General features: G+C 35.4%; 1 protein-coding gene across 2 annotated transcripts in view; it reads right to left on the reverse strand.

Moving 5' to 3' along the window:
• Positions 1-22,101, reverse strand: part of LOC145294125 (glutamate--cysteine ligase catalytic subunit-like) — a 218,146-nt gene that overhangs the window by 49,467 nt on the left and 146,578 nt on the right. For both annotated transcript variants that reach the window (XM_080141228.1, XM_080141229.1), the window contains exons 5-7: positions 10,268-10,387; positions 6,730-6,788; positions 1,876-2,093 (exon numbers count right to left, since the gene is read on the reverse strand). In XM_080141228.1, the coding sequence (XP_079997354.1) occupies positions 1,876-2,093; positions 6,730-6,788; positions 10,268-10,387 (397 nt within the window). The remainder of the gene's footprint in view (positions 1-1,875; positions 2,094-6,729; positions 6,789-10,267; positions 10,388-22,101) is intronic.

Raw genomic sequence — 22,101 nt, forward strand, 5'->3', positions numbered from 1 at the left:
GGCCCAACCAAAGACGCTATAGTTCCATTCAATATGGTACTTCTTGATACAGGTGACAATTACGATAATCATACGGGCGTTTTCATCTGCACGATGCCCGGAGTGTACGTAGTATCTGCTTATTTGATGTCACATCCTGGTTCTAAAGTCAATGCTCGGATTTATATAAACGATCGACCCGTGGCTGCAATGTGGGCCGATGACAATAAATCGGCCGGGTTTTACCCATCAGCAAGTATACAAGCAATCAGCAGGTTGGAATTTGGCGATCAAATTTATGTGAAGCTTGTCGACAGAGGTTACGGAAACAGTTGGGTGCATGCCAACTATAACATGTTCACTGTGTTTCTTTTGTACGAGGAAATATTTTAAGTATTTTGTTTTTTTAGAGATTTTGTTTTATAAATACTTTGTGATGAACAAGGTTTTCTTGTTTGACTGTTTATTTCTTTTTTTTTTATGAGATTAGGAGATTTGTTGTAACAATTTTGAAAGGTCAGGATTCCCACTCATTTTTCTAAAGAAAATCCTAGGAGTTGAGTTTTTAATTGTCAAAGAAGCAACTAAGATTTTCTTGAAATTCTAAGAGTCAAAGTCAGACATTCTAAGAGTTAGGGTCAGAAAGAAAAAAAAATAAAAGTCCAGGCTTGAAGAATAATCCAGAGAAAAAGCTTGATAGTCAAATTTATTGATGCGTAGAATACAGTCCCAAAAAGATTTTTTTTAAATCCAATATACTTAAAAGTTTATCCATCAAACCGAGGAAAGTGAAGTGCATTTAATAGTCATTTTCTTGACAAAATTTTTCAGCAGAAATACTCTTTATTGCTACTTCTGCATTTGACATGGTCATATACAATGTGTGTTTCTTAACTTTTAACAAATATTTCATCAATGAGAACACGAGTCGAAAGTTAAGCCTACAAGTGATCCACCAGTGTTTTCACCAACTATCAATCATTTCCATTAAATTTTTTTTTTTATTCTTTCTTGTCCTTAATTCTTCATATTACTCATAACAAGCATTAAAATTCTTTTCTTTTTGTTTTAGAAGTGCTTCTATCTCGGTGGTTCCCAACCATATTTTTGGTCTGCACTCTTTAATAAGTTTTCCCCACAAACCTAGCACCCCCTAAAATTTATATTGCATCCAAGGATAAGTTTTGCGAATTTCAACTAATATTTTATGAAAAATTTAATAGCAATACTTAAACCCTAAAATTAAAGCAAGAAGTTAGTATATTATAACCCCCCCTCCACAAACCCCAAAAGAATGACATATAGCCAATACCCTATTTTTTTTTTTATCTAAACTTTTCTCACCTCCTACCCAACCTGGAATATCGTTTTGCACCCTCTGGGAATGCGAACACCCAGGTTGGGAACACCTGTTCTGTTTCATACAAATTACACTTTTGATCTAATTGTAAAAAAAAAAAATTCCATAGCAATTCGATTTACTCATTGATTATTACCAATTTTATTCAAATTATCATTTTATACTTTTATGTAAGCGGTTATTTTCAAATAAATTTTATTTAAATTATCATTTTATACTTTTATGTAAGCGGTTATTTTCAAATAAATTTTATTCAAATTATCATTTTATACTTTTATGTAAGCGGTTATTTTCAAATAAATTTTATTTCATCTTTGAGTAGCAGTTTTTGCTGCACGTTTGACTTCACAGTGAATGCCCTGGAAATGTCACTTCTGATTAATGATTGTTACTAGTCTGTTTACACACTTATCTACTATTCTATATACTAAACATTGCATTGTATGAAATCTGATTTAATGTTTTAAGCTTTCTCTAGCTGAATATGTACAGGCACACAAAAGGAGGTGGGCAAGACTTAAATATTTGAAACTCACCATGATTGGACAAAGAGGTGCTAAATGGTCGTAAAGCAGTCGGGCTTCTCCGATGTTGCAGGCCTGGAATGTAAGTTGAAGGCAACAACATCCCATCCCAAAACCCATGGCGTCCATATAAATGTGGTCAGGCTTGGCCGCAGATTTTGCTTCCCCATCATCACCATATTCAGAAAAATCTTCCACAAATGGGGACAATGTGTTTTTGTCCTTAAAAACTGAATAAAATAAACAACAAAAAGTTTTTAAAAAACGAAAACATAAAATTTGGTTGGATTTTATTAAAGCAAAACATTTTCAGTTTAAAGTTTGAATACCTTTTAGGGTCCATTCAGCTGACAATGAAAAAAAAAGGCTAAGTCTTCCCTTTGCATTTTGAGTCCAAAGTAAAAGTTTCCTTGTTGGTTTATTCTGATGGATGACATGTTACAGATGCGCTAATTGTATTTTCCTTACAATCTCTGAAACACAAAGCAAGGATCCATACACCGACTTGTTTGTGGGGTGTTTTTTTATTCAGATGACATAAGTTTGTCGTAGCGTTCTGCTATATATACGATCAATCCACTTTCTAGCCACCACATTCAGTATGACGATTTCGAACCGTACAAAAGGATTATCTATGTAGATCTTGACTTGTTTTTGGTTTCGTTCTTCATTGGGGATTTCTACACTTTCTCCAGTGTTATTTTCACAACATTTCAGTCAATGTAACCTCTGATCTTTTTCAAGTGTATCTTGTCGAACTTAGGAATGTTTCTGTTGAACTCTGGAATTTGGATGGAATTTCGAAAGGAACCCTTTATTTACTTCACGGGGTTAGCATGCTCTTGTTCCATCAGCCATGACTGGATAGAGATCCTAAGTAATTTGCAATTGTATTTTGTGAAAATCACACTTAAGATGAGGACAGTAGTCCGATTAATCTAAATAATATGGATTATTTGAATATTTATCGGATCATCATGAGTGTTATCTGCGCAACATTTTGGTTGATGTAACCTCCGATTTTCTTGAGGTGTAAAAGTTGTTATGTTTAGCAAAGCTTTTCTCTTTTGGCAAACAGTGCCATAAACCTGATGAAGGTTGGAAGTTACATCAACCGAAACGTTGCACAAATAACACTCAAGATGAGAACATTAATCCGATTAATCGAAATAATACAAACATCCCTCATCTAAAAAAAATTCAGAATTGTAAATACATCAGGGCTGTTGCTAAGATCTCTGGAAAAAATATCTTTTGATATAATCATCTACCTGCATAAGAGCCAGATATGGTCTAAGATGGAGTATTGCTGTCACATCTGAGGAGTGATAACTGAAAACACTCTCTCGTACCTTGACAGAGAAACAATAAACTTCCGAATCAAGTGGGGATACAGATTTCTCTTCTCTGCAGACTCTTTCCCATGGAAGAGATGTTGCTATCTTTCTTTACTCTACCGTTACTTTCATGTTAAGTGCTCGACTGAGCTCCAGTCTCTCCAGTAAAAGATTGACAGCAAAAACAAAAACAATGTCTAGCTACAACCACTAAATAATTTTTTCTTTTTTTGTGTATCTAAAAGTAAGCAAAACTTCCATGAACAGTTTCTTTTCAAAAATTGTTTGTGGAACACAATACCATGGGGCTGTTTCCTATTTGACTACAGCATGGTCGTTTTCAAGACCAATATAAACAAATGCTTTTTGAGCTATCCCATTAGCAAATCAATTTCAGCCCAAATCCAACCATGGTTTGCAATCTTCAATGTGGTCATCTTAACATTTACCTGACAATATTAACATTGTCCTCGAGTGGCCTTTGGGCCTTGATGAAAGGTGATTCGTTAGTAAAAAACAAAATAAATAAAATGCCTAGCGAGTGAATGGCAGATGATGGAGGTGGGGTAATAGCAACAGCAGAATCAATGAACCTAAGAACAGTGCATCACTAGCAGTATCAGAATTTTTGTAGGAATTTTTGACACCCCTAACACGAAACTGCGAATACAATATAAAAATCTCGTAATTTCTCTGTTAAAAGTGGGTTATTTATTTTCTTTATGGATTATACTTCCAAAATAAACTATTACAGTTGTTTTAAAAGTAATAAAAATATTTTTTTTTTTGTTAAAACAGTAATAAATTTTCCGAACTCAATATTTTTCAATTTTTAAACTCAATATTTTTAAATTTTAAAATTTTAAAAATCTATCAAAATTTTTCTATTGATTCTATTTTTACGATATTTTCAGGGTCAATGTGAAATTTTATGTTCTTTCCAATAAACCGAATATAATATTTTAGACAAACGTTTTTTTTTAAATTCACGCCCCCCCATTCACGCCCAAGTGTCACCCATTTTCAACTTTCTCTTAAAAAGTAAATAATTAATTTATGGTTAATAGTTTTATATATCACAAATTGAAGAGAAAAGGTCAATAAATAATATATTCAAATTTAAAACAAAAAAAAAATCGCTTTTTTAGAAATTTACCTGTAAAGTCCGAAGTTTAAAACCTTATTTTATAAGAACACATTGTTTCTTTTTGTCTTTTTTTTTTTTTTTAAATGAAACCTTGGTCCTTGCTCCTTTAATTGAAAAAAAAATTAGGGCTTGAATTACATTTTTCGAGGAGTTATAAGCTTAGAAAGATAGGGGGTCGAATAATTTACGCCTCTCATTTTGAAATGTCTATTAAAAAGTAAATAATTAATTTATGGTTAATAGTTTTATATATCACAAATTGAAGAGAAAAGGTCAATAAATAATATATTCAAATTTAAAACAAAAAAAAAAAAATCGCTTTTTTAGAAATTTACCTGTAAAGTCCGAAGTTTAAAACCTTTTAAAAAAAAAAAAACATATGTTTTGTTTTGTTTTTTTTTTTAAATAAAACCTTGGTCCTTACTCCTTTAATTGAAAAAAAAAATTAGGGCTTGAATTACATTTTTCGAGGAGTTATAAGCTTAGAAAGATGGGGTGGAATTATTCACTATTTTCACGAAATTTCTGACACTGCTAGTGCATCACACACTGTTCAGGAAACAATCATGGTCCAACTTTGTGGTTTTCTTTTGTTGCCATGGTTTGAACATCATCTTGATGAAAATCTTTGCATTTCACCCTGTAACAAGAGATGTCTCATACATTGATGCAGTAGTCTGACATATTGTTAGAACATTTACAAAAAATATGGCATCCTTGTTCAAACAGTAGGAACAACAGAAAAAAAATCTATAAAACATGAGGAATTAAGCATGTGTAAAAGCCACTTCTCAACCTATATATTCAACGGATTTTTATCTTAAGACTTAAAATTTGGTGTATAGGATATTCAGACATGTGGAAAACTTTTTTTTTTTTTTTTAAATCGGCTTTCATCCAGAAAAATGGTCTGCTAAGGAGACAAAATTGAAAAATTGGTACGTGGGGGTCGTCCGATTTTTATCTGTTTGCTAACTGTTCCACGAATGTGCATGTGTGAATGTTTCACATGATTCATTATGTGAAAAGCAGGTTTGAAAATACTTTTTAACAGTTGTGTCAAGCCGGCCTAATGGTTATCATACTTGACTCAGTGTTTTTAGGTCTTGGTTTTGAGCTCAGGTCGATTATTTTCTTTCTTTTTCTCTTTTTACCTACAAGAAGTGAACTGGTTAGAAAAAAACATAATACTCACATGCACAGGTCTCGGTTTCTGTATGAATTAAAATATGCTTAAACATTATATTTTATGATCGGACAACGGCAGGCGTCCTGCTAGTATTCAATATTTATTGGTCGAGGTACTTAATTCTGATTAGTTAATTTGTATGAAATACTCAATTTCGATTGATTACCAAAATTGGATTCCAATCAATCAGGAAGTGTTCACCCTGAGAACCAAGTGCCTGGTCTACAGCTGTTCTTTAAATAAGAGAATCCAAATGCAGTCATTAGGGAAAGACTCAACTTGACAAATGAAGTTACGTTAATCATAAGACTGATTTTTTTTTTTTTTTTTTTTACACAGTGGTCACCACTTATCAAGGCCCGGAAGCAACTCAGGGATAAGGGTTATTGCAAGTACATTATGTTAGTGAGGAGATTTGATGAAGTGTTTACTTAAGGGGGGCGGTTCATTAGGAATTTGTTAACGTTGGACTTGAACACATCCAAGTTGTAGTCAGGTGGGAAGCAGGCAGACGGAACAGAGTTCCACGGGCATGCAGTTCTCAGAAAAAAGTTTTGAAATATCTAAGTCACTTGTACCCATTCCCCTCCTCCCTTTTTTTTTTTTTTTTTTAATGGAGAGTAGATAATACAGTGGATGTGTTATCGGCAGCTCCAGTAACTCTCGCTTCTCCTTTTTTGTCCCTCAGTCCTCATTCAATGAGTGATTTTTTCTGACAAAGGGTGAATAAAAAGCTGCTCAAAGGTCGGTAGTACTTGGTGAACAGTAGTCTGAGATGTCGGAAATTTTCTCTCTCTCTTTCTTTCCCTCTCTGTATTGCTCTAACCAAGTATGCCGACCTGTTCCACAAATCCCAAAACCTCAACATGACTTCTTAGAGGTGAAGAAATTTTAGCCATGGCTGCTTGGCTAGTGGCATCTCAGCAAGCAATACAAGGCAAAGTCATCAACTACTAAAATATAGAGACAGCTTATACACTGTGCTACAAACTTAATTGCATACAAGTTCTCGCACATTCACAACTCATTTTTTTTTTTTCAATTCTTCATAACTTTGGTTTTGGTTGTTCCATCAAGTCGTAAAGTTGACATATTATTTATGAAAAGACTTTGTCATTAATTTTATTTCACCTATTTTTTTATCCTTCTCTGCATATTAATGTGGTTTCTGAAGATGAAAATGCTATACTTACTAGGAATATTGATGGCAACTTTTTCTTTTCTTCTTTCTCTAATATTTCGTGTGAGAGTACTGGAAAAGAAAAACTGATGAAAGTCAGGAAACAAACAAGAAAAATTGCTGCATAAAAAATAAAAAAAACAGTATAAATAAAGAGCATAAAAACCAAAATATAGTAGCATAAAAAACTAGCAATATAAATGTACAACATAAAAAACTAGCAATATAAATGCACAACATAAAAAACTAGCAATATAAATGTACAACATAAAAAACATACAGCATAAAAAAACTAGCAGTATAAATAAACTGCATAAAAAATAACGGTATAAATAAGATCTGTTTTGGAGATTGTCTTCATCTACAAAAACAAAATATTTTTTAATTACAAATAAAATTCATTGTTATTTCTGTACATCTATTTTCATCCCAAACAACTTTCAAAGAAATAATGAGAATAATTGAAAAAAAAAAAAAATGGAAGGCACGTTAGTTGAACAGAAATTAATACAGACGGAAAAGTTTGGATGAAAAATGGTCTCTAGAAAACTAAGGAGAAAATAAAACATTTTCATTTGTTTCCAATAATTATTAAAATAAAATTTGCATCTAAGAATGGACAAAATAAATTTCCTCAACAGAACAGTTTTGTTTCCTTATGACAATTAAAATCAAGATATAACGATATTTAGCCTCATGCATAGAATCCCTATTCTAATCAAATTACATGATTTTCATTCTGACAAATGTCTAAAATGAAAAGCTTAAACATAAGGGAATTTTATTTTGTTAATGTCTATGGATCAAATTCAAAGTAAATCTGAAATATTTGAATTTTCAAATGAGAGGTTGTACCAATATTATGCCTCTGAAATACCTTTCAATTACTCAAAACAAAATGAAATTTGAGGAATATTTATTAATTCATGTTTAATGAACATTGTTAAAATTTCACAAAAATCAGAGATATCAAAGTTTTCATCAAAAGCTTTTCGCCAAAATATTTGAGTCCATTATTAACCAAGCTCTAGTCCTTACAGATGCTAAACTTCTGACCAACCAACAATATGGATTTAGGCAAGCCCGTTCCACGGCAGACATCCTAACTGTAATCTCTGAACGTATATACCATTCACTTGACAAAGCGGGGGAGGGTAGAGCGGTAACTCTAGATATATGTAAGGCTTCTGACAGGGTATGGCATGAAGGTCTTCCCAGGAAAACCAGATCATACGGTATCACTGGAAGAATCTTTAACATAATTAAATCCTTCTTAGATAAGAGAAAAATCCAAGTTGTCATCGATGGTCGTACATCCAAACAATATGATATAAATGCAGGAGTGCCTCAGGGGTCTATCCTTGGAACTCTATTATTTCTAATATTCATAAATTACCTCCCTGACAAAATTGTCTGTGAGATGGGTATATATACTGATGACACCACTCTCTATAACCGACACAACAGGAAAACAAATGAACACATATCTAAAGAAATGGCAAAAACACTAGAGGATAACCTCCAATCTGTAGTGGTATGGGGACAAAAATGGATGGTCACATACAGTGCTGCTAAGACTAAACTTGTTTCCTTCAATAACTACGAGAAATCTCTACCACCAATAGAAATGGCCAAAGACTTTATCTGAAAGCACATCCTTTAAACTCCTCGACCTAACGTTCACAGGAAACATGAGTTGGAAAAATTACATTAAGAGCATTGCCAGAAATGCTGCAAAAAAGGTAGGTTCTCTCTACCGTGCTAGAAAGCAACTAACGTCCAAAAGTATCCTGTACCTCTATAAAGCCACCATTCGCCCATGTATGGAGTATTGTCATATTTGGGCTGGTGCATCTGCTACTAGTCTCTCACTCCTAGACAAGGTTCAAAAGAGAGTCGCCAACCTAATAGGTCCTGAACCGTCATCTAAGCTCCAGCCTCTGTCCCATCGACGTAATGTAGCATCCCTCTGCCTGTTCTACAAGTATTTCAATGGTGAATGCTCTGACGAATTGCAAGCACTTGTGCCCCTTTGATGTAAGTACTCCCGACAAACCTGACAAGCAGCAAAATCCCACCCCTTCACAGTAGAGATCCCTAGATGTAAGAGAGCCTTCTACTCAAGTAGTTTCTTCCCCAGAACCGCTGGACTTCGGAATTCCCTTCAGAGTTCCTGCTTTCCCAACTGTACTGACATGCAGAAGTTCAAGTGTAATGTGAACCGACATCTTGCTGCCCAACTCCCCACATAGTACCCCTGAAGCTTATGTCCCTGATATTAGCCCCCTACAGCAAAGTGGCAATGTGCCTTGTTTGGGGTGAAATTGCAATAAAAAAAATTTTTTTTAAATAAATCTAAATATAGCCTACATTGCAATACCTGTCTTCCAAAATTCATAACAATCAGTTAATTAGTTTAGGAGTGAATCCATAAGGTACAAATACAAAACACATACTTAACTTTATACATGGTGTTCCAAAATTAATCATCTATTTTTATGCTAATTTATACTTCAAAATAGATGATTAATTTTGGGACACCTTGTATGAATAAAGATTTCAACTTGAAGACAGAAAACAAAATGGTTTGATCTTTTCTTGTAAAACAGTGCCTCGATAGAGGAGAAGGCAGATGGTTTGGTGATGCTTCTCTTTGCAAAGGGAAAGTTGCTAATATGGAATGCAAGCAACCAGAATCTCGACAGACTTGTGTTCCAGTTAAGCTAGTAGAGCGCCACGTGAGACTTCCTCAGCAATCTTGGACTATTGCATGAACCTTCATGGATTAACTTGACTTTACAAGCACCTCTCCAATGCCATTATTCAAGGAAACATCTTTAGCTTGAGCTTGGCCTTTCAAACTAACAAGACATCCAATGAAACTTCCTGATATTTGCATATTGGTTTTGAAAAATGACATTTTAGTTATTTGTTTTTCTTGAATAAATTTTAATGTAATATTGAAAATTTAAATAGACTTGCAGTTAAAACTCGACTGTTGAATCAAGTTGGTTCTGAAATCGTGTTCGTAATCCAATTTGTAAACCGAAAGAAATTTGTGCACAAGAAATAGAGTAAGCCTACTTAATTCTTCACAGGCCATTAATTGAAAAAACAAAAATCTTATATGTATTCATGCAATTGTTTGACACAATTTTTCGTATAAAGCAAGATAAAACTTTGAAGAGACTATCAGATTGGTTAAGCACAGATCAGCAAACATTTGATAACAACTTGACCTTGAGATAAATTTATTTTTTGTGTTAAAGAAATTTGATTGCAATTATTTAACATATCACTCAATAAGTTTGGGCCTGACCTAGAAATTGCTGATGCTACAGTGACCCACTTCAGAATAATTGTAAAAAGTTTATTCTTGAATGGTATAACATGCCAAAAATACTTCATTCGTTCACCTATCAAAAATAACCTATTTCACTTAATTATCACATCGACACTCAGCTTTAAAACATTGTAAAATTATAGTTGAATAATACGTATCATTTGATAAATATTTATGAAGCAAGAGAACAATTAAAGGTTCATCTTACCTGAATCGTGGATGGCTTGAATGAATGGCGGCATCAGGGAAGAAAAGTGAACGCGAGAAACTTTCCTCTGATAAAGGTTGGGGTATATGTGATGGATATATGAAGTTGGAACAGCCAGTCCTACAAAAACGGCAGCACAGATTATGCATGGTAAAAAACATAAGAAAAAGTATCTCTTTTTTTCATTCTAAACGAGAGATCAATTTTCCTCAAATTCTCTGAACCTCAATTATCGATATTTCTTATTCAACTTTTTACAACTGAAAATATAACTAAATTACCCAATTGTCAAAAGCAAAATAAACATAACTGTCCTATTTTGAATAAAATAAATACATATTTGAACATACGTTTGAAGCCAAACCAACGCATTATTACAAAATAAACAGATATTTATTTTGTTTGAAATTTATATTGAAATTTATATTGTCCTATTTTATATTATTCTGATTCACCTTGTATGAATAATTAAAATACAACATTTTTCTGAATTTTTGAGATGAGGATTGATAATTCATATTTGGATGCTTTGAACTATTGTTCTCATCTTGAGTGTTATATCCATAACTTTTAATCTCTTACCTATTCAGGTGTATCTTGTCAAACTTGGAAATCTGCATAAAATTTCAAAGAATTAAAGGATTGAAACTTCAACCTCCAGAAGAATGTAACTTGCAACTGAATTTTACCAATATACAAGGTGTCTTAAATAAGTTTCCAAACATTTTTGTACATGCATTTAAAATTGTCACAGACTCTTGAAAATTCAGTATGTTATTGCTACACATACTGTGAGATAACTGACCAATTTTTTAATGATTTCAGGTTCAAATGAACAGCTACAGCAAGAATTGGAATACACCCTACTAAAGCCTGATTGTCACAGCTGGTGAATTTCAAAAATGCAATTTGGATGTGAGGACATTTTAGAAGAACGATATGCAATAAAATTATGTTTTAAGTTTGGAAAAAATGCTACAGAAATCTATTGAATGCTTCAGATTGCTTTTGGACCATCCTTCATGAATCGAGCATCAGTTTTTGAGCGGCAGAAAAGATTCAAGGAAGGCAGGGAGTCTGGGAGGGATGATGAGAGGTGTGGGGGAGTAAGGAAGTCAGAACACCAGAGTTGATTGGCCAAATAAAGGCTGTCGTGTGTCTATAGAGACAATAAGTGCACAGTTTGATGTCAGTGTGTGAACTGTATACACAATTATTCGTGATGACCTGAAGATGGGGAGGATTTGCACAAAATTTGTCTCAAGAGTGTTCCATCCTTGTCACAGACTATTTGACCAAGATAAGTATAAAGACAGTTCCTCACCCTCCCTATAGTCCAGACCTTGCTTCTTCTGACTTCTGGCTGTTCCCTAAGCTCAAGGAAAACCTTAGCGGCTGTTGTTATGAGAGAATTAAAAAGATGAAAGAGGCTGTGACCAGGGTCGTTGACATGCTCACGGTAGTTGTTGGAATGGTACAACAAGTGTATTGCAGCCGGAGGAGATTACTTCAAAGGGAACTAGTGTTTCATGTGTCTACTATCAATGAAAGTACCTATATGAAAAAAGTCTGGAAACTTATTGAAGGCACTTCATACTTAATCTCTTATGCCACAGGTCCTTGCAGATAAAGTGTGTGGAAAAATTCAGTCATAGGTTACACTTTTCAGGACATTGAAAGTTTAATTCTCAGTGTGGGCAATACTCAAAATAAAAATGCGAATTACTTAGGACTTCTACTTGGTCATGGTTGGCGTAATGAGAGCATGTTACCCCTGTGGAATAAATTAAAAGTTCCGTTTAAAATTCCATGCAAATTTTTTTAGTTTGAGAGAAAGATTTCGGAGTTCAACAAGATACCCTTGAAGGTCAGAGGTTACATCAATTGAAACGTTATGAAAATAACACTCAAGATGAGAATAATAGTCTGAATAATCCAAATACAAATTATCATACCCAAATATCCAAACTGGTGCTGGATTTATAGATTGGCATTCAACACACGTTCATATTGCCTGACTTTTGTTGTTGCAGGGCAAACTCTCCATGCGAAATATGCCGTGCGCCGCATTCCTGGATGTCCACTGTTTCTGTGAATGGACATGATCTGGGCCACGTCTAGTTCAGCGGCATGCACTGCACTGATCAGTGGTTCGAGTCCCACATCCTTGTTCATGGCACTGGACCATCGCTGTGGTATGCGCATCAATTGATCAGCCAGGTTGTGAATTGATGTAACCAATGTCATATCCCCTCACTAATTCTTTGAGAGTACGCAGTTGTCTTCTAATGAGCATCTCACTGGCAGCCTTTCCTGCTGAGAGTTTCTGACACCCAGTTATGCACACACACAGTCGATTTTAAGGCCTGCCACTGGAGTGACAAGTTAATTCCCCTCAACATGATATCCAATTCAGCCTGATTAATATGCTGTGTATCATTCCTAGGTCGCAGCCAACAAGCATCCTCCACTACAGTTCCATCTCTTTCTAACGCCACCTGGTTGCTAGAGCACTGGTATCAACCCATATGTTCAGTTCCCGGCTGTCCACACAACAGTTCCCACAAGCTGGACTGTTTCGTTTTACTTCATCTACTATCTTGCACATCATATGCCGGAGTAGGGAGTTTGTCACCTTGTCATTCCAGTCGTTTGTGATTGAAAAAGTTCTTCTCTTTATTACTCTGCATGCCGCACGCAGCCATGCACGTTGAGGAAATAAACCAGAAAAAAAAAAACCCAAAAGAACTATCCTGAAGTTAAAATTAAGTGCGGTCCTAATTAAGTTTGCCGCGCACCTGCCATTTATAAACGTTAATTTCAGTTACTTTCCTTTCATGGGCGAGCAGGTATTTTTTTTATTTTTCCTGTTTATTTTTGTTTTTCCGATTTTTTAAAGCATAGGGTTTGGATTTACCCCACCCCCCCACACACCTACAAACAGCCGGGCAACGCCGGGTATCCCCGCTAGTCTATATATATAAAAGGCAAAATATGTATGCACATTTTTTGTACGTCCAGCAAAGGCTTTGGGGGGGGGGGTCTCTGTGGGCTTACTATGTCTTAGAACTGTTCATATAATCTCTAGATCGTAATATCTATGATTTAAGCAAACGCATTTTTCCCGGTCCTTGTGCCGGGAACGTTCAGAAAGCAATCAGCTTTTGATCAATGTGGGGGAAAACCCTTATATCAAACAATTGCTATTCAATTTGGACAATCCTCTTTATATGGGGAGCTGGTTTCCCCCCCACCAACATCTTGAGGAAACAAAACCAACCAAAGTTGGGTAAACAAACCCTAAATAACATGCCTCGCAGTGAAACTTAACTGCAGTTTTCTTTTTGACCTCGTTAAATACGCGCACCTGTCAATTCAGATTTTAATACTTAAATAAATTCAAACGTACTCTCCCTCGCTGGCCTTGCAGGTAATGTGTCAGGTTTTTTAAACACTTTATTTTCCACCTTTGCCTCAAGGCTTCTGGTTTGATCCTACCTATCTACCTACAAAAACTTTTCATCTACCCCCCCCCAATACACACACACACAAAAAACTTTTCATCAACCCCCCCCCAATACATACACACACACACACACACACCTACCTACAAACACCCGGGCAACGCCAAGCACCCCCGCTAGTGTTATGATATTGGGAATTTCTGGGATTGTGTTCCCTCATTTTCAGTGCAGGACACCGTGCTCTCTTAAGACTGTCAGTCCCAGCACACGTGTGCCGTCCCCAAGTCATTCCGGCTCCTTGCATTCTAATCCGAATTGAGCTAAATGTTCCTAGTCTCTAAAAGCAGGCACAAGATCTTCATGAACAAAGATATCATCGATGTAAACCAACATTGCGTGGTCCACAGCTTCCTCCTGTGATAGCACCCTGCTAACAATGGCTTTCATTATGATGGAAGCCATGTTCAAGCCAAACCCTTAACGTGTCAGACAGTATCTATTTCCATCAACCTCTACCGTCTGGTATGGCAAAGAAAAAAGAAGGACGGATTTTTTTTTGTAAACAAAATAGTATTTGCCAATTTAAAACATCAATTTTCAACTCTTCATCATCAGAAGAGAGGAGGTAGGAAAAATCGGAATCAGATTTTGCTTGTGAAGTATTTAATGAAACCACAAGTATGAAGTAGATCATAATAGAGTAAAAATGAAAAATAATTTCACATGAATGGATGTTCAAAACAGTGAAGAGTGAAAAATCCAAAAACGGTAAAATCCAAAACGTTGGTAAAAGTGAAGAATCCAAATGTAAAAAATCCAAGATGTTCTGAATTCTGTCTAATTAATAACAAATGAGTTCAAGGAGGAAAAATTAGTCAAATTCAAAAAATTTATATATATATATATATATATATATAACTTTATTCGATTGGCAAAATTTTAGAATAATTATAAAGAAGTGAACCATCGCGTAAATTCAATCAACTAAAATAAGATGGAAAACGGGGTGAGGAAAAGGAAAAAAAAATGGGGCAAGTTGCATATAACACATGTACAATTCAATAAAATAAATAAGTCGATTAAAAACAAGATCGTTAAAATACACCCGAAGCGCTTTTCGTTCAGACTAACATTTTCAAGGGTCATAAGTCTGAAAATTATTATTTTTTAGAATATTTGGTAGTGGTATGGAGTAAGAGCGGAGGGGAGGTTGAAAAAAAAAAAAAACCTAACTACCCAAATAATTCTAATTGAAGCCGGAGGTTTCTCTGCTTGCACAAAGTAGGGGGCTGGCAATGATGGCATTACATCATTACATCAAATGTAAAATCAAGTTCCTTCGTGGATGTCTATCGAATCATGTTGCACCGGGCTATATCTGCAGACGCATTTCCAAGATTAAATGTAGGAATTCTTGGAACCTTACGGTGGCCTTTTTAAAAGACGAAATAACATTTTATTCTGATGTGCTTCTTAGCTTACAGAGTAAACATTACTCGGTTTGGTCTCTCGCTTGGAAAACGTTGTCTCCATTTGATAAACTTCGATTTTCTAAGCTACTTTCAGCCAAGGATGTTAAGTATCGTCATACAAATAATAAAAAATTTACTAATTTCTTAAACCTTTTGATTAAAAATAAATTTGGCGAGCCTTCATTCTCGGATCAGCATATATTTAATTTCTCTAAATTCAAATTGTCAAAAGTCGATACGTTTGTGTTGTCTAGGGGACTTGAATTTTGTGTCCCTCCTCACCAGATTGACGTAACTCAAATTCTTAGTGAATTTGAGATTTTATTTTCACAAATAAAAAATAATGGTTCGGGTGACAACTTAAATATTGTTAAATCTCGCTTGACTGAATTAGCCAATAAATTCAGTCAATGCAATATTTCTTCTCGCCATTTTATTTGGCAAAGTAATCATTTCATTGCGGCTAAGCAATTAAAATGCAATAATGAGATTTACATTTCTCGCCCAGATAAAGGCAACGGTGTAGTAATCCTTGACCGTCAAGACTACATTGCAAAAATGCTTTCTATTCTTAACAATGATAGCAAATTTATCTGTTTAGGTTCCCTGGACTCCGATAACACTCCTTCAATTGAAACCAAGCTTCAAAATAAACTACTTCGATGGCATAAACTTAAATATCTATCTAAGGAAGTTTATAATAATATCCGACCGGTGGGCTCTCAATGCCCCAGGATTTACGGATTGCCTAAGGTACACAAAATTGATACTCCATTGAGACCAATTTTGTCGATGGTAGGTTCGGCCCAATACAATCTGGCTAAATGGCTGGTTTTAATTCTTGAACCAGTCTGTTCTTTTTATTCAACACATTGCACACCTGATTCTTTTCATTTCGCATCGACTATCAAAGAGCTTCCTCTTACCACTAACAACTGTTATTTGGTCTCCTTTGACATTAGCAATTTTTTTACCAATGTCCCTCTTGACGAGGTCATTGACATATGTGCGGATTTTCTTTATAGAGGCCCTGGCCCCCTCCCCTCTTTTCCTGAGGCGGTGTTCGTTGAACTCATGGAACTTGCTACGAAGTCAGTTTCCTTTAGTTTCAACGATGTGATGTATTGCCAGTTCGACGGTATATCTATGGGATCTCCCCTTGGCCCAACTTTGGCCAATATTTTTGTGGGCTTTTTAGAACAGATGTTGTTTGACAAGTGCCCTAGACCAGCATTTTACATGCGTTATGTTGACGACACTTTTTCTTGTTTCGCCACGCATGATGAAGCTGTGTCCTTTTTCCACTTATTAAATAATTTACATCCTTCTCTCAAATTTACGATGGAGGTGGAAAAAGATAACTCTCTTCCTTTCCTTGATGTGTTAGTTTCTAAACGTGGGCTTTCCTTTATGACATCTATTTATAGAAAACCCACTTTCACTGGTCTTTATCCCAGTTGGGATTCCTTTGCACCCACAACCAGGAAACTTAATCTTATTAGAAACCTAACCCATCGGGCACTTGCTATTTGTTCCCCACCTTTTATTGATGTGGAAATTGAAAACATTAAAAGGATTTTTATTATGAATGGATATCCACCTCCATTAGTTAACTTAGTTATTAATAAGAAAATTCAATCCTTTTCTGAGCTACCAAAATACGGTCCATGTAGATTTCCGGTATACCTTAAATTACACTGGATTGGACCTGAAGGCCAACTTATTGGCAATAAGATTTCCTCTCTAGTGTCTTCTAATTTTGGTGCTCTATCGCTCCATATTATTTTTTCCACAAAAACCACCTTTCCCTCATTTCGTAAGGATGTCTTGCCTATCTCAAACAAGTAATATTATTTATAAATTTCAATGTCGGTGTGGTGCCGTCTATATAGGCAAGATGACCCAACGTCTTCAGGTCAGAATCGCCCAACATGTTCCCCGTTTCATCCGAGATCATCAACCTACCACCAGAAAATCTCAACTGATAGAATCGTCCATTGGCCAACACTTGGTTGATAAAAAGGAGTGCGGTCTTGTTTTCTCTCTGGAGTGTTTTTCTGTTTTGTACCGAGGACGTACAAAGTTCCACCTGTCTGTCCTCGAAGAACTTGCCATCATTGCCAGCCCCCCTACTTTGTGCAAGCAGAGAAACCTCCGGCTTCAATTAGAATTATTTGGGTAGTTAGGTTTTTTTTTTTTTTTTTTTAACCTCCTCTCCGCTCTTACTCCATACCACTACCAAATATTCTAAAAAAATAATTTTCAGACTTATGACCCTTGAAAATGTTAGTCTGAATGAAAAGCGCTTCGGGTGTATTTTAACGATCTTGTTTTTAATCGACTTATTTATTTTATTGAATTGTACATGTGTTACATGCAACTTGCCCCATTTTGTTTTCCTTTTCCTCACCCCGTTTTCCATCTTATTTTAGTTGATTGAATTTACGCGATGGTTCACTTCTTTATAATATATATATATATATAGTCATCCACACATAGTACTGTTTCGCTGTTTCACAGCTCATCAGTGCGGCTAGACAAGCAACTACCTCAAGCCAGGCCTGAAACCCGACCTCCTGTACGACAGTCAAGGCTCCTAACCATTACGCTAATCGTCGACTGCTGTGCGAGTCGTGAATTAACGATGTTTTGACATCGTCCGAAATACCTAAGCTCGATTTGTTTACACAAAGAGCATCGCTTTATATGCTAATGGTAATTCGTGTATCACTTCTCAATATGCTCAACTCAAGATGACAAGCGTTTCAAGTTTACAGGCCAAAAATTGACACTAGATTGGGAAAGACACAAGTTGCATATATATATATATATATATATATATATATATATATATATATTGAATGCTTCAGATTGCTTTTGAACCATCCTGCATGAATCAAGCATCAGTTTTTGAGTGGCATAAGAGATTCAAGGAAGGCAGGGAGTCTGGGAAGGATGATGAGAGGTGTGGGGGAGTAAGAAACTCAGAACATCAAAGTTGATTGGCCAAATAAAGAATTTTATGGATAAGGTCTATAGAGACAATAAGTGCACAGTTTGATGTCAGTGTGGGAACTGTACACATAATTATTCGTGAAGAACTGAAAATGCAGAAGATTTGCACGAAATTTGTCTCAAGAGTGCTCCATCCTTGTCACAGACTATTTGCGCTGGCTGGGTCACGTAAGCCGGATGGATGAAGAATGAATCCCTAAAGACCTTTTGTTTGAGGAGCTTGCCACTGGCACAAGACTTACCGATCGACCGGCCCTCCACTACAAGGATGTCTGCAAGCATGACCTGAGGACCGGCAGTTTCAGCCCCTCAAAGCTTGAGATTGCTGCCTTAGACTGTGAGGGCTGGCAGGCCACCATTCGGCGTGTGGCCGAGACATCCAAGAGAAGGAGAACCACATGTTGGCGGGAAAAGCGGGCCTATAGAGAGGTGAGGAAAGATCCAGCTTCAACCCCGACCAAGGCAGAGATACAGAAAAGCTACATCTGTAGCAACTGTGGCACGTCCTGTGGTGTTTGTAGATGTGTGTGTTTTTGGGTAAATGAAAAGAAAAATCGTTGGTTGTTTTTTAAAAAAAAAAACCCTTGACGCACAGTTGGAAAATAGTAAAGTGTGAAAAAAAAAACAAAAAAACATAAGAATAAGCGAAGTAAAAAAAACAAAAAAAACTAACGTAAGGCAAACGAACGATATTAAATGTAAAAATCTGAAAAACAAAAACAAAAAAGAAAACAGAAAAAATAAAAACCAAAAAAAAAAAAAACATGTGAAAAATGGCTTAAATAAGCCTGTTTCAATATTAAAATTTAACAAATCAGTGGGTACCCGGATGTTTTTGGGTGTGTGTGGTCGGTCGGGGGTGGGGGGTGTTAATGAAAACCTAAGAATAAGCGATGTAAAAAAAAAACAAAAAAAAACAGAAAACTAACGTTACGTGAAAAATGGCTTAAATAACCCTGCTTCAATATTTAAATTTAAAAAATCGAAAAAAAAAAAAGAAAAGACATCTCACACCACGATTCGAACCCAAAACGTTTAGATAATGACCCAATGCTCTAACCAACTGAGCTAACACGACGCACATGAAATTGTGTCAGTTCTTCAAATATTTAAACTAAATCAGGTCATGACATCGTCTGACGCATGGGTAGAACTGATCTCGTCATGAGAGGACGGTTTTTGTTGACCCCCCCCTGTAGAAAAGTGTTGATTTCAGGGTGAAAAAAATTAACGTTTTTGGCCAATTTTTGATATTTGTTGGGCGAAGGATGGGGCTTTCATATGAGACCAAATTTGTGAATTTTTGTTCTGTCTGTTGAAAGTTTTTAGCAGACACACAAACATACACACATACATACATAGATTTTCGCTTTTATATATATAGACTAGCAGGGTGTTACCTGGCGATGCCCGGGTATTTGGCGGTGTGTGTTGGTGGTGGCGGGGGGGGGGTAGATTAAAACAACCCTGTTAAAAAAAAAAAAACGTTGGCCAGTTGCTTGGAGATGTAAAAGAAATAAAATAGTTTTAGTATAAAGGTAGGCTTGAACCCCGAATGTTTGATGCGAAGGTTGAAAGGAAATGAAAAAAAAAAAAAACCCTGCGACCTAACCATCTCGACCACGGGAACAGATGAATTGATAAGTGTGTTAAGTTGACGTTTATAAACTGAAATTAGCAGGTGCGACAACGTCAAGTTGCGGAAGCCAGTTTCTGTTTTCCCCGCTACGCGGCGATCAAACAATAAAAAAAACACAAAAAAAACTAACGTAAGGCAAATGAACGATGAAAACAGAAAACGAACATGTGAAAAATGGCTTAAATAAGCCTGTTTCGATATTAAAATTAAAAAAATCGGTGGGTACCCGGGTGTTTTTGTGTGTCGCTAAGAATAAGCGAAGTAAAAAATAAAAAAAAGCAGAAAAACGAACGTTACGTGAAAAATGGCTTAAATAACACTGGTTCAATATTTAAATTTAAAAAATCGAAAAAAACAAAAACAAAAAAAAACATCTCACACCACGATTCGAACCATAACGTTTCGATAATGGACCAAGGCCTTAACCAACTGAGCTAACGCGATGTACATGAAATTTGTTCGGTTTTTCAACTATTTAAAGTAAATCAGGTCACGACGTTATCTGACGCATGCATAGAATCGGTCATTATCACGAGAGGACCGTTTTTGTTGAGCCCCCCTGTCAAAAATTGTCGATTTCGGGGTGAAAAAGTTAACGTTTTTGGCCAATTTTTTTATATTTTTTGAGCAAAGGTTGGAGCTTCGATGTAATACCGAGTTTGTGAATTTTCGTCGCGTCTGTCAAAAGTTTTTTTAGCAGACATCCAAACATACACACATACATACATTTTCACTTTTATATATATAGATAGATATAATTACATATAAGAAAAATATTTTGATAAAATTAGACAAAATATAGAGATGAACGAAAAAAGCAGATAAACCAAAACACATGCATTGAAATACAAGATTTTCACTATTTCATCTTTTTATCAAAATGTCTTGAGAATAAAACCAAAATATTAAAAATCTCGCCATTTGATTTGGAATTTTATTGTATTGTCTGGGCCTATCTACTTTTTTCCATTCATCTCTCTCAGACACACACACACACACACACACACACACACACAATGCCATGAAAAATATTGATTGAAACAGTACCATGCATATTACTGATGAACAATCTCATCCATGGTTTCATTAATGCTTATCATGGAAGGCATCAGACAAATTTACCATACATTGGTTAAATGAACTGGATGCCGAGGGTTGATGGTTACTTTGACGATCAACTGCATGAAATATTAAAGATGACTTTTGATCCTTTCTACATTCTTGATAATACTAATAAAACGAATTTCCCACTGAATAAATATATAACATTCACTTATATGAGCACCAAATAAAAATTATGATTACTAAAAATGCACTTATTAATCAAAAAAAAAAAAAATAAATAAATATATAAATAACTTAGAAAAAAATTTAAAACTTAATTTTATCGGAAACAATTCTTTCCCCTTTAAACATTTTTGGTCCCCCCCGACAAAAGGAGAGTGGACCTGTAAATTCACTTTTGTCCGTTTGTCCGTTTGCACTTTTCTCAATAACTACGCCTTAGAATTTTTGAAATTTTGCACAAACATTAAACATGATATCAGTAAAAAGTAATAGAACGGATTTTCTAGGAAAACTCTGGTTGACCCCTAGGAGTGCCTTCCGGGTTAAAATGGCTAAAATTGACACTTTTGTGCTTATTTAAAAAAAACGCCTGGGATTTTTATAAAACTTTCTGAAAAGTTGTAACTGATTTCTATATAATTTTGTTTGTCTATACTTCGCGATAACTCTTGGGTGTGCCCCAGGGGCTCTTTTAGGGCTAATGAAAACATTCAATTTTTGGGACTATTTTACCAAATTTGTCCAAAATTTTCTGTGTATGTCTGTTTAGCAGCAGCTTTGCATGGTGCTGATCGCAAATCGCATGAGCAAAAATTACATGAGCACAGAATAAAAATTATGATTACTAAAAATGCACTTATCGATTCAAATAAAAAAAAAATTTATTAGAACAAATTTAAAACTTAATTTTATCAAAAATAATTCTTCCCCTGCGACCAAAATTTTGGCTAGGAGACTGTGTTTCTACCAATGAAGACAAATTATATGTAGGCTTAACTACCACAACTCTGCCAAGACATCTCACTATGCACCTATCAGACCTAAAAGCAATAGTTTACCATCTAAAAGCCAACTATTAATAGAATTTGATTAATCCCATCTTTTCTGCAGAAGTGATGTTGCTAGTCTCAGTCTTTTAATACTTCATGAATACAACCACCAATCACTCGGTTCTGG

Source organism: Euprymna scolopes, chromosome 15 (genome assembly GCF_053919585.1).
Source record: "Euprymna scolopes isolate OS-2025 chromosome 15, ASM5391958v1, whole genome shotgun sequence".
Classification (NCBI taxonomy): domain Eukaryota; kingdom Metazoa; phylum Mollusca; class Cephalopoda; order Sepiida; family Sepiolidae; genus Euprymna; species Euprymna scolopes.